Source organism: Cavia porcellus, unplaced genomic scaffold (assembly GCF_034190915.1).
Source record: "Cavia porcellus strain 051 isolate PalLab524CR breed Dunkin Hartley unplaced genomic scaffold, mCavPor4.1 scaffold_16, whole genome shotgun sequence".
In the NCBI taxonomy this organism is placed as follows: domain Eukaryota; kingdom Metazoa; phylum Chordata; class Mammalia; order Rodentia; family Caviidae; genus Cavia; species Cavia porcellus.
Window position 1 is genome coordinate 19,297,670 of NW_026947499.1, and position 13,581 is coordinate 19,311,250.

Genomic DNA, 13,581 nt, shown 5'->3' on the forward strand with positions numbered 1-13,581 from the left:
ATGCCAGGCATAGTGGCGCATGCCTGTAATCCCAGCACTCTGGGAGGGAGGCTGAGGCAGGAGATTCACAAGTTCAGCTCAGCTTGAGCAGTTTAAGGACTGAGTAAGGCCAGGTCTCAAAATAAAAATGAAAAGGATGGAGGATGTAGCTGTTTGATCACCAGTACCACAAAATAAATAAATAAATAAATAAAACACAAGAAGCTGAACACAGTAAACATTCCTGGTTTGTGGGGTGGTTGTGTTCTACTTTTTTATACAGTATCTATGTCATTACCTACTGCTGCTTGCATCACATACATGCACACGCACCCAAGCACACAAGTCGGTGGTATGGTACTTAAAACCATTCCAGTCTCACCCAGCAGCCGGGGCGTCTCTGCTCCACTAGGCTCTCATCCTGGGGGCGGGGCTGGCCCAGGCACGTCTGCTCACATCCCATTGGCCAAAGTAAGTCACATGGTCCAACCCAGGTAGGGAAATTAGGATTTGCTGGTTGTGAGAGGACAAGTTTTACCGCAAAGGACATGGGTAAAAAGAGGACTGGGACTTGGGGTGCTGATATAATCTACCCTAGTATCAACACTCACCTTTGCTCAGGCTGTCCTTCCCTAGTCTCAGCCTCTAGGCTCTGAGCCACTGTAGCTGCGTCCCTGGCTCCAGACTCAGGTCTGACCAATCAGGAGCCATCCTGCTAGCCTGGCCACAGTGATTGGGTCATGTGTAAACACGTGATCCCAGTTGGTCCAATCAGAGGCAGCCCTGGGATTTTTACAGGGATGATTGGGGAACTAATAAATCTCTAAGATTGCCCAGTTGGTAGTGAGCGTGCAGTTTCTAGGCACCAACACTTTGGCAGAGCTTGCTTGAGAACTGAGTTGCCCCACTGGAAGGCAGAGCGGAAAGGCACAACAGGAGTCTAATCCTGATGGTCTCATTCAAGCCCTTTGATTCCGTCATGCTTCAAGACAAAGTTGCCTTTTTTACTAATGTGAACCAAAGTTGTTTTTTAGTAATGTGAACCAATCTGTCACATGCAACCAAAAAACTATAACTAATACCTGGGGGCTATGGGGTGCTATATTAAAAATACAACTTCATAGGATCACAGTGAGGATTAAATGAGGTGATATATGTAAAAGCACTAAGATCAAGCCTGAGACATCTGATGGGTTCATGTACTGCACGAGGATTTTTAAAAAATTATTAGAACTATAATAAATATACTTCTAGAACTCCTAGTACTTATTCAGCCCATTAGTTGGGAAAGGAAAGGTAATAAGTTATGGGGGAAAGGGTACTTATTAGGGTCAGCTCCTGGGCCCAAATCTGCATTCCCCCATTAACAGTGTGAGCCCAAGCAGGCCATATCACCTGAGCTTTGTTCAAAAAGAGAATGAAACCTCTTTTTCCCCACTTGCCAGGATTACCCAGGAGACTAAATGAAGTCACGTGCAAAAGGCCTAGGGCTCGGGAATGACGAATGCTACTTATGTCCCAAGAAGCTATCAGCAGGTGCAACTGTCCTAAGGGGAAATGCACTCTGTACACCTAACAGTGTAGCCACGTAGAGCTTGTAGATTCCCTTCTTTCCCATACAATCAGGGGCTGGCTGGGAGCCGGGGCTCTCTCCTTGTGAGCACCTTGTGACATCTACTTCTGGCCCAGAAAAAAACTGAGTATGGATCACTTTTGCACCATTGTAAATATCAGAAAATTCAAAGCAGAACCATCACATATCAGGGTCTGTTTGTCCTGCCTCAGGTTCAAACCCTGCCTCCCTCACTCACAAGCTGAGTAGAGTCCTCAGTCATAGAGACGCTGTAGCCTGGCAGGCACTGAATGCCAGGGTCAAGGTCACAGCAGGTACTTCATACATGGTAGCTGTCACGACTGCCCGAGAAATGGCTGGAGGAGCCAAGGAGCTTCAGCTTGGAGAAGAGCAGACAAGATGGGAGAGTGAGGAATCTCAAACTAGGACCTTAAACTAAAGATGTTGCTTTCTTAGGCCATTAGAGACATGAGCCTCCCATCCCAGAAAGTATGCAAGGAGTATGGCAAAAGGAGAGTAAAAGATCAATGATTCCCAAATATCAGCCCATAATGTAGTCATCACTCTCTCCATGAATTTTTATTCATCTAACGCAGCTCCTTAAATCATTGAAGTTTTTTCATAAATGAATGTTGTAAAACACCCCTGAGAGCACTACTTTATCTAAAAAAATCACTAACACTTGTCATAAATAGGTCTCATAACTCTAAAAAGAAAATAAAATTATGTTTTGAATTTCTTTGTTACTACATCCTTCCAGAAGTTCTGAGCTACAGCTTTTTCTCTGTGGGAAACAGAGATTAAGGCAGATGTGGTGGCAAACACTATAATCCTAGCCACTTGGGGAGACGAGGCAGGAAGATTGAAAGTTTGAGACTAGTTAGACAATGTAACTTGTCTCAAAACTTTTTAAAAAGCATTGAAAACTTAAAAGGGGTAGGAGTGTAGCTCAGTAGTCACGTGTCCCCAGTACCACAAAAGAGGCCACGGTGCTGGGGTTGTGGCTCCATGGTGTTCACCTACTATGTGTCAGACCCTGGATGCAATCGCAGCACTGGAAAAGGAAAGAGAAGCATCAAATTGTGACCTGGACATCATCAGGAAGTACTGAGTATGGACAGGAGAATATCTTAAAACTATGACTCAATCTCTAAATGTGTCCGCTAAAACTATTTTGGCACAGCACCAGCACATGTCCTGCGCTTTGAAGAACATGGAAAGAAAGGGTGATCTTCAAGATCTTACTGGACCTAGTAGGTTTGTGGCGCTGGGTTCAAGCCCCATCACCGAAAAATAAATTAAATTAAATTAAATTAAATTAAATTAAATACTGGAACAAACAGAAAACCTCAAAGACTTGAAAACTTTTTAAATAGTAAACACATGGCTACAAGTGTACTTAGAGGAGAATTCATAGCCAAAATTATGTCATCATCACTTTAAAACTGTTTTACATTCATTAAGTACTTACCTCCAGGAATTACCAAGTCCTGCTGAGTGGAAAGGAAAGTGTTTTCGTTCTGTGGGTCTGCAGGCCCCATAATGAGCTGCAGCTGTCCTTGGAGACCGTGCTGACAGTGGAGGGTGGACCTCTGAGAAAACACCTCAATGGACGCTACAGATTGCCTAGGAAATGGGGTGCCCCATTCTCTTTTCTCTCAGAACCCAGATCTTGTTAGAATCACTTCTCTCCTCCATATTAGAATCTGCTTTCTAGGCCCATTCAATTTTGGTTTCCTGTCTGATGATTGGATAAAGCATGAGACACCCAACAGGATACTGGCCTCAAGAAATTCAATTGAAATTTGAATGTTGAAATTCAATACATAGATGCTGAGGGGATAAATGAGTGGCAGATGTGGGCCATTAGTGAATCAGAGACCCTCAGCCAGCTTTGATGCCCTAAGTTTTGATATCCTGACAAGACTACTAATATTCCTTTTCATCCATCCAGTGGAAGCTTTCTGTCATTTGGTCCCTAAATCATAAACTGTATGAACACTACAATCACGACCCTCTCTTCTTTGGAGGGTCCAGCAGATCACTCCATCTTCACAAAGGCTGTGCCCATTTAATAGTTAAAGACACTGAGGCAAGACTGCACTCTAGCTCTGGACCCCAATGCAGAGCTTTCTAGAACCAGCCCTCATATGGCCCTTTTTCTCCTGCACTATCTCTCCCTAAAGGGCACCTAAGGCAAACAGCGCCTCCCCTTGACATCTGTACGTGTCTGCAAGGAGTGTCAGACCGAGGCAGCCATCTTGTCTCCTGGCCAACTCAGAGAGAGCCCAACTCAACAAGCAGAGGAATGTTTTCACCTCAGCTAGAGCTGAAGAAAGATGTGCCCCTTTCTGCCCCAGACGTCCTTCTGGGGGTCAGCCAGTCAGTCTCTGTCCTACCGGAAGCCCAGGGTGAGGGAAGGACACCCATCTGCCTCCAGAGTTGCCCCACAGACCCCCATTGTCATGGGGCAGCATTTACCCCTTGTCTGTCAGATCAGAACAGCTCCACACCTTCCCCAACAAGGGGCAGGGACCTGATGCAGGTGCTGCGGACACTGGGGTCCAGTGTGCCAGGGCCTGGATCAGCTTGGGGAAGGTGGAGTGCCACCCACGCCCTTCCTGTTCACATCCGGTCCTTCTGTCGTCCATCCATCTTTATCCCTCTCACAGATGAGGATGGGGTCCCAGAGAGGTAAAGCATCTCAAGCCCAATCTCCCCACACAGCACCCGTGGCCAATGTCGGGGCAGACGCCCCAGGCTGCAGACCCCACCCCGTGCCCTTTCCACAGCCAGGCCTCTGCCACAGGGGGGCCCCCTCCCAGCCAGCTCTCCCCAGCAAGCTTCCAGGAAGGACAGAGACCCGGCTCCAGCAGCACAGGGCAGGGGCCGCAGGAGGAGATGGCATCGTGTCCCCTCAGAACCTTCCTACTCCTCAGCAGCATCGCTCCTCCCCACCCCCTCAGTCATCATCTTCCCCGGGGCCACTCCAGGCTCAGCCCCACCCCTAGGCCACTGCCACCACCGCCAGCCACCACCATTACCGCCACTACCCAGCCCTCACCCACCAACGCCCTGCAGGCCACCGTCAGCATGCGCCCTAGTCACATGCTCACCCTTCGCCGCCAGCATTTCCAGCACTCCCGACACCCCTGGGGTCACCTGTGTTGGTCACCATCACCCTCACCCCCACCATCTCCACCATCGATGAGTGAACATTTATTGAGTACCGCCAGATGGCAGACACTGCAGGACACACAGGAAGTGTGGCCCAGCCCGAGGCCAGGTGCCCAGCGAAGCCCCATCGTGAGTGCAGGCGGTGCAGGCCCCACAGCAAGGGGTTCCAGAAGGGGTTGTTCATGCTTTCCTGAGAGCAGAGCAATAAATAATGGAGAAGCAGGGCAGGGGTCAGAGAAGAGGCCTGCGTGGCGTAGGTGACTCCATGGGAGTGAGACAGGTGGCCGGGAACCCATCCCCGGGGTGGAGCTGGTGCAGAAGCTCGGGGGCCAGAGGGTCCTGGGGGTGCCCAGCATCTCAGTGGGCCCTCACCTCTGGCAGTTGCAGGCAGGGATGGGGGACACTGGGAGAAGCCACTGAAGCACCAGGAGGACTAGAAATGGGCAGGTGCAAGGGTTAGGGCTTCCACAGTCCTAGAGGGGAGCATCATCAGTCCTCCACTTGGGGGGGTGACCCCGCTGGTGGCCGTCACAGCTGGGGTTCCCCAGGTTGTCCAGAGGCACCACCACCTCATCGGGGCTGGAGTTCTTGTTCAGCTCCACCACGCGGGGCACCACTGAGGACCAGCGATCTGGACAGAGGACAGATGGGGAGGGGACGAGGGTTGGTGAGGAGCAGGCACGGATGGTGGTGACTACTGCATCCCATAGCCAGCACTCCACGGAGACCTAACGGGGAGGTGGCTCCATGCCTACTTCAGAGACTTGGAAAATGCAGCTCAGGGAAGCCAAGGCACCCACCCAGAGGTGCAGCAACCAGGATACAAGCCCTCGTCAGGGCGTCCTGAGAACCTTGTCCTCTCTCTCAGGTGTAGAGGACAGAGGGACTTCTCCACCACAGGGATGACCTGGATCTATCCTCCTTGTCCTGTCACCCACACCAGCTGTGTCACAGTGTCAGGAGGGCCAGCCTGAAGCCACCAGGTAGCAGCCCAGGCATTCAAGCAGCAGTGGGCATGCATGGGCTAGCCCGCCCAGCTCCCTGTCCCACAGGTGTGGACACCAAGTCCCAGGACAGGGACAGGACTGATCAAAACAAATAAGTGACAGAGACAGATGGGCCTGTGCCCGGCTGCCCACTCACCTCTCCGGAGACGGCCCACAGTGTGTGAAAAGCCGTAGTACTGGTAGGTATCGCTCTTGCCCGGGTCCTCATTGATGATGCCCAAGTTCTGGTTCCAGTGAGACCAGTTCACCTCATCCACCCTATTGGGAACAAGCAAGGGTCGGGGGAGCCCCTTAGAGAAGGCTCGTCCCCAACCCAAGGTCACTGCCCTGAGTTAACACCCATTTCCCACGTTTCTACGATGGTGAAATACACATAACACAGTTTATCATTTTGAGCTATTTTGGGGGGGGCTGGTACTAGGGACTGACCCCAGGGCCTTCACATTGAGCTACCTCCCCAGCTGTATGTATGTATACATGTAAGTACGTATGCATTTTTGAGACAGGGTCTTGCAAAATTGTCCAGGCTGGGCTCAAACTTGCAATCCTCCTGCCTCAGCCTCCCAGAGTGCTGAGATTACAGAGGCACCACCACACCCAGCTCATTTCAATCATGTTGAAGCATCAAACTGATTACCATAGAGCACTCTCACAATGTTACATAATCATCACTCCTATTTCCAACATTTTTCCGTTGCCCAAACAGACTCGCTGCCTCCATTAAACATTCCCTCCTGGGTCCTCTCCCAGCCCTGGCAGTCTGTCCTCTGCTGTTTCCATGCGTTAGCCTGTGCAGGATCATTTCTCCCAAGATCCCTGCGGGGGCGCATGACCAGGGCCTCCGCGCCTCCGGAAGTTACAGGGGTTGGGAGGGCAGGGGGAGCAGACTGCGGAGCCCCCCTCACCTGAAGCACCACCGGCGGTCGGGGGTGCCATCTGAGTTCTTGCCCACAGTCACCATCTCCCCGGAGCGGAAGGCCTTCCTCAGGAACACAGGGAAGGAGCGCTCGATGTCCAGGATGGTGGTGGCCCACTGCAGGGAGGCAGACAGGGAGGGGGGTTGGTGACCTCCCTGGCACAGGCCCACTGCCCTGATGGCAGAAAGGAGGCAGGGCACCGGGGTGGGCAGAGCACCAGGTTTTCCAGCTCCTACTGTCCTAGGAATGTGCTTCATAAACTCTGCCCCCCACGGGCAGCAGGAAAGAGTGAAGCAGGACCCAGATGCAGAGAGGCCACAGTTCAGGGCCTGGTCACATCCTCAGCAGCCACTACGTGGGTGGGCTGGGGCTGGGGTGCAGGAAGCAAATGCCACAAATCTGAACTTTTATTTGGAAGCTAATTATTAAATTTTGCATTAAAATTTTAAAAATAGGATAAGTCAGGGCAAAAAGTGAATCTTTGTCGGATGGATCCAGTCCACAGGCTGCCGGTTTGCATCTCATGAGTCATATACCCAAGAGAGAAACTGAGGCCCTGGGAAGAAGCAGGATGGGTAAAGTTTCCAAGCAGGCCAAAGCCATTCCTTCAGGGCCAGGAAAATGACCTTGGGTTTTCCCCTCTGTACCACTTTCTTGAAATGCACCGGGTCAAGGTCAGCATGGGCATTGGGCACCAGGCCTGGTAGAGGCACTGTGTACAGTAAACGCCCAGGTTGAGAAGTGCCTGGCCCTCTGGGAGACGAAGGCAGCAGTGCCCGTGCCCAGGAAGCCACCTCCGCACGGCTGCTCCTCAGTGCCCACAGAAAGGAAGCTCCACCTGCATAGGTAAAACACTCATGGCAACACCCACACGTCCCCACCCAGGGCACTTCCTCAGTCACAGTAGGAATGCGAGCTGCCCCTGGCTCAGCATGCATCCCTGGTTAAGACACTCGTGCTCTCTGCTATGGCTTTGATGTGTCCCCAAGAAGCTCTTGTGCTGGAAACTTAATCCCAGTCATGGGCTAATGGCATTTGGAGGTGAAGTCTTTGGGAGGTGATTAGGGTTAGATGAGGTTAGGGATGGGGCCCACAATGGTATTAGTGGCTTTCTAAGAGGCAAAGAGACCAGAGCTAGCAGGCTTGCTCTGTCCCACCATGGGACCCCCTCTGCCATGTGATGATGCAGTGAGGAGACCGTGGCCTGACATGGCTTTGCTCTTCAGCTTCCAGCCTCTGGAACAAGAGCCAGATAAACTTCTATTCTTTGTAAATTACCTAGTCTCAAGTATTTTGTTATAGGAACAGGAAGCAGATTTAGATATTCTCTAAGCATTTGTTGTGCCTATAGAGGTCACTCAGTCATGCTGCATGGAAGCCAATTGGATCCCATAAACTTGGCCAGAAGCCTCTGTAAAATTTACGAGGCCAGCAGCCTTGGCTGCCCATTTCACAGACAGAGAAGTGGAGACAGAATGAGGTGCTGCAGGACCAAAGCGGAAGGCTGAGGAATCTCCCCAGCTCTCCACCTCAGTAGGGATTGGAGGTTCTGGCCCTACCTGCAGCTTCCAGATGTGCTTGCTCTCCTTGGAGACCTGGCCCACCGTCTCCCCCATGAGGGCGATGAGCATGTTGAGCAGGAGCACGAAGGTGAGGATGATGTAGGTGACAAGCAGGATGATGAAGACCACGGGGTACTTGATGCTGCTCAGCATCTCCAGGTCGCCCATGCCAATGGTCAGCTTGAAGAGGTCCAGGAGGAAGGTGCTGAAGGTGTCGCTGTCACGGCATGAGGGGTATGTGGGCACCGTGCAGTTGGTCCCATCCTCGTTACACACCTTCATGTTGGCACACGGGTTCAGGAGGGAGACCAGGGCTGCGGGAGGAACGGGGTGGCTTCGCTGAGCAGGGGGACAGGGGCTGGGAGGCGGGGCAGGAGCACTCCTATTTGATGGAGGGGAAACTGAGGCCTGGGGAGGGCACAGCACCAGCCCCAGGTCACCCAGCAGATAAGCCAAGCTGAGTCAAATTGGGTCCTCCTGACTCCAAAGCCAGCGAGAGTTTTAGAGACACAACTTGTTGTTACAGCCGGGGTGGTCTGGTTCCGGTACTGGGAGGCCAGGCTGCTGTTCAGTAGCCTACAGTGCACACAGCGACCCCCACCACAAGAATTAACTGGCCCCAAATGTCAACAGTACTGTCCTAGACAAACCTGCCCAGATGTGAAACCTGAGCTGGCCACTCCCCTTTGCATATGGGGCGTTGAGAGCAGACTACCTACTTCTTGAGTTGGTCAGTTTCCCCCAGGACCACACCTCTGAAGTACCAGCATGCTGCAGGTTGGCAGCTTGGCATCATGGGAAGGCACAGTGCAGGTAGCCAATGCTGGGTGTATAGCCATGCCCCGCCAGTGTGGCCTTGTAGCATCTCCCATCAGCATCAGCGAGTCAGTCTACTTCCCCACCTGTATCAGGCCTGGCCTTAGACTTGCTTTGGCTGACAGTGTGAGGCAGCAGTGATGCCCTGCTGGGCAATGATCTCAGACACTTCTGCTTGTATTTCTAGAACCCTGAGGCTGCGTGAGCAAGCCCAAGCCCCCTGACTGGAGGATGAGTAACCCATAAGCAACACAGCCAAGTCCTCCGGCTGAGCCACCCTGACTAGACCAGTCAGCAGGCAGCCAGCCTCCCCCCCCCCCCCCCCCCGAGCACTCAACACAAGAGTCATTGAGATCCGCCACATCTGGCCTGGCTCAGTGCGTCACACCTTCCAGACCATCCAGCTGACCTATCGACTTACAAGCAAAAATAAGTGGGAGGTCAGCTGGGCGTGGTGGTACATGCCTGTAACCCCAGCAAGCACTCTGAGAGGCTGAGGGAGGAGGACTGAGTTCAAGACAGCCTAGACTACAGAACGAAGTCAGGGCTGGCCTAGACTAAAACAACCAACAAATGCCTGGTATAGTAACACATCCCTATAATCCTATTCTAAGAGGCTGAGACAGGAGGATCACAAGTTTGAGCTCACACTGGACAATTTAGCAACTTTGCAAGACCTTGTCTCAGAATAAAAAATAATAAATAAGTAAATAGATAGGGCTGAGTATGTAGGTTAGTGCAAAGGCCCTGGGTTCAATCCCCAGTACAGTAAAAATAAGTAACTAATTTGCTTAATGAGCAACTGTTTTAAGACACTAACATTTTTTTTCTTTTTTCTTTTTATCGGTACTGGGGATCGAACTCACGACTGCCTGCTTGCAAGGCAGGCGCTTATGCCGCTGAGCTAAACCTCCAGCCCAAGACACTAACTTTTGCATGACTTTCTTTGCAGAAATAGCTAATATGCCACTTGACCAATTACCAGCTTTTTTTTTTTTTTTTTTTGTCTTTTTCATTTTTATCGGTACTGGGGATCGAACTCATAACCGCCTGCTTGCAAGGCAGGTGCTTATGCCGCTGAGCTAAATCCCCAGCCCCCCAATTACCAGCTTTTGAAGTTGAGCAATTTATTGGACCTTGCTAAGCCTTTGTGTTATTCTCTAAACGGTAATGATAAAGCCTTCCTAGGCTTTCATTACCCTCCTGTCCTGTCAGGGCAGGACAAGGCAGGGGGGTAACATACTCAGCCCAGGGCCTGGCGCAGGGAGACCTCAACCAGTGCCCCCTGCTGTCCTCAGTCTAAGATGGCACCTGCTCCAGGCCTTGCAACACCCCCATCTCTACTCCCACCCCAGGCCACCTGGAGTCCCGGGCTCACCTGAAGCATAGCCGATCATGAAGAGCAAGTAGACCAGCAGGAAGCGGAAGAGGTCTTTGAAGAGGATCTAACGCCCCCAGGGAGTGGGATCATGGAGGCAAAGAGAAAACACACGGTTTCTCACTTTCCGCACTCCTCCACCCCAGTCTTCTCACCAGCTCCAGCCTTGTGCCCCCAACCATGCCCAGACCATGCCTGCTGCCCACTGCACCCCATCCCTGCATCTGCAGGCGCCTAAGACAGGAACGTGGCACGTGTGACTCTCTCCAGGGACTCCCAAGTCCAGGGTTACCCTGCCTGTACCTTCTGGATCATGATGCTGTAGGTCCCCGTCAGCTTCAGCCCTCTTGTGAAGTACAGGGCATTCATCCAGCCCAGGACCAGGGCGAAGACCATGACGGCCAAGTAGGCCTCGATCCCAGCCAGGTAGAGGGCCGCAGAGATGATCACCAGCACAGAGTAGATGAAGCTACAGGGCGGCAAAGACCACAGGAGGGCCAGAGGGGGCAGGGGACAATGAGACCACGAGAGAAAGACATGGCCCACCCTCCAGGGTACCAGGATGTCATGATGCTTCCAGAGCACCAGAAGAAAATCAAAGTGGACCAACTGGGCTCCTCAGTCTTCCATTAGCCAGAACATGCAATCGGTTAAGAGGAATCCAGGTGTATTTATTGGCCCTAAGGCCTACAAGACCCCAAAGTGATGCCTCTTGGAATTGCTACACAAAGATTCAGTGGACACATTGGGGTTACATGAATTTCAGTGTTTTGTAATTCTAAAGCTAATGAATAAGATGCAGCGCACACGCAGGGACTCCTAATCTGGCCCACAGCCAGTGTCCTAGGTAGATACTGTAATCACTCTTCACTCACAGATACTGTGTTTGCTACTAAATACAAATACAGGCACCAAGTTTTCAAACATGGTCCCAGCACTCTAAGAGGCTAAGGCAGGTGGACTGAAAATTCAAACCCAGCCCCGGCAACACAGTGACTTAGCAAGATCCTCTCTTAAAAGAAAAAAAAAAAAAAGGCAGGAGAGGTGGGCTGGGACTGGAGCTCAGGGCAAAGGCCCTGGATTCCATCCCCCAGTACTAAAAAACAAGGCATTGCAGGCAGACAATAGCAATCAATTGCCAACATGAGAGGTTAAAATTATTCCTTCCTTCCTATGGTGTATATGCTAACTCCCTAGCGAACAGAATACAGTATTTCTTCATCAGACGTTGGCCTTGCCCTGACTTTGACCTGCCACTTCGTTAAGTCACTTCTATGCCAGAAGCGGATGACCTGCCCCACCATGAGCCCCAAGAGGCTGGCAGTTCAGGGACTTTCACTCACTAGAGCAGCTGGAAGGAGCCGTCGATGAAGAGTGAGTTCACTCCAGGACATTTTTTCATGAACAAGTCTTTGATCTGGAAGAGGAGAGCGGGCTGGTGACAGCGGCGGAACCCCGAGGAGAAGAGAGGAGAGGAAGGCAGAGTAGGAGACAGAGGCAATGGATTCTTTGCTGTTGAGGCAGAGGCAGGATGACTCGGAGGAGATGAGGAGAAGAGGGCTGGGCAGCGGCTGCAGGAGGGCCAGGCACTCACATTGGTGAAGAAGAACAGCACCCCCGTGAAGAGCGTGATGACCTCGCCGGCCAGCCTCAGGTAGTCCACTGTGGTGCGGTAAGGGTAGGGTGGCTGCGGAGGAGGGGCAAGATCCTCATCTGCCCCTCCAGCCTCTGCCCTCAATCCAGATGTTCCCCAGCGCCACGAACATCTGGGTCCTTTGAAGCCCTGTTAGCTTCCGCCTGGGTTTCCTCCCAGGGCCACCCTGGATGTCGGCAGACCCCCTCCACCTGTCCGTAGGGGCTGTCTATTCCCTCCCTTGGGGACCCAGGAGAACCAGCTGTCCCAGGCCTGAGGGCCCCAGCCCAGCACTAGCCTCGCTCTGCCCAGCTCCAAGCACTCACAGTGCCCTCCAGTGGCTGGTAGTAGGCAGTGAGGGTGAAGATGATCATGGCACACAGATAGGAGACCACGTTGATGTAGAAGGAGACAGCCCCAAACTTCCGCCACTTGTCCCGCAGCAGCTCGTTGATGGGCTCCACTGCCAGCATCTCATGGCGGTTCTGTGAGAGACAGGGTGGGTGGAGCCACCGTCTTGATGTTGACGCTCCAGACTGGCTGGCTCTGATGTGCCTTCCCCACCCTCCACCCCCAGGGCACTCCCTTCCTTAATCCACTCTCCAGCCATACCACAGGATCTGCAGGGGACCAGATGGGCATTGAGTTCTCCAAACTCCTGGGCTCATCGTTCAAGGTTCTGTCCAATTCTGCCTCAACTTACCTTCCTACCCTATTCTAGAATAAAACCAGAGCTGGAGAGATCTTTAAAGAACAGCTATCCTCATAGTTCCCAAATTCCAATCTGTAAGCAGTATTGAGTTGTTGACTTAAAAATATAAATACCTGGGCTCTACTCTCAGAAATTCTGATCCAGGGCGCAAGACAGAAATTTAGCTCAAACATGATAAATGATTAACTCATGCCAATTCTCCAATTCTGAATCCAGGCCAGACATCAATAATTGAGCCCTGCACCACAGTGCTCTATATAGTTCCCTGGATAGACTCTACCAATCGATCAGAGTTGGCACCAGAGATGATAAACTAAATCTGCAAAGTGATCTGAATCAAGCAGGTCACTCATTTAAGGAGGAAGGAAGTGGGAGATCTTGTGAGGAAAGTTGAACTTACAGAACCATAAGCCATGGCACAGGGCTGGGAAGGAGACCACCCATGCCCACTCCCCAGCATTTTCTGCCTCATTCGTGCAGCATCCAATACCACTAATGAATTGAATTTCTTCATAACCGTGGACTTGTGTGACAGCACAACCATAAAAGATGCTTGTGAAGCGTATTCCTCATAGTTAAAGGCAGAAACAGACCCAAACGACCGACAGCAGAGGAACGGGTCATTAGCATTTGGCACATTTATTTACATGCAGCATTGGAATTGCAGAAGAGTATTTAATGGTGTAGAACCATGTTCACAAAACACTAAGTGAAAGCGAAGGGCTTGTGAAACTTCATGTAACGACCACTAATGATAATAGCTGACACACAGCATCTATACCGTGTTCTAAAATTAACTGATCTGGGCCTCCCATCAAACGAGAGAG

General features: G+C 51.5%; 1 protein-coding gene across 1 annotated transcript in view; it reads right to left on the reverse strand.

Annotated features, from left to right (window-relative positions):
* Positions 1–4,758: 4,758 nt before the first annotated feature.
* Trpv4 (transient receptor potential cation channel subfamily V member 4) overlaps positions 4,759–13,581 on the reverse strand; it is a 36,388-nt gene continuing 27,565 nt past the window's right edge. Inside the window, exons 8-16 of the mRNA XM_063225823.1 lie at positions 12,369–12,527; positions 12,004–12,096; positions 11,753–11,826; positions 10,713–10,878; positions 10,410–10,476; positions 8,213–8,529; positions 6,642–6,769; positions 5,873–5,994; positions 4,759–5,360 (exon numbers count right to left, since the gene is read on the reverse strand). Coding sequence (XP_063081893.1) covers positions 5,203–5,360; positions 5,873–5,994; positions 6,642–6,769; positions 8,213–8,529; positions 10,410–10,476; positions 10,713–10,878; positions 11,753–11,826; positions 12,004–12,096; positions 12,369–12,527 — 1,284 coding nt within the window. The 3' untranslated portion in view covers positions 4,759–5,202. The remainder of the gene's footprint in view (positions 5,361–5,872; positions 5,995–6,641; positions 6,770–8,212; positions 8,530–10,409; positions 10,477–10,712; positions 10,879–11,752; positions 11,827–12,003; positions 12,097–12,368; positions 12,528–13,581) is intronic.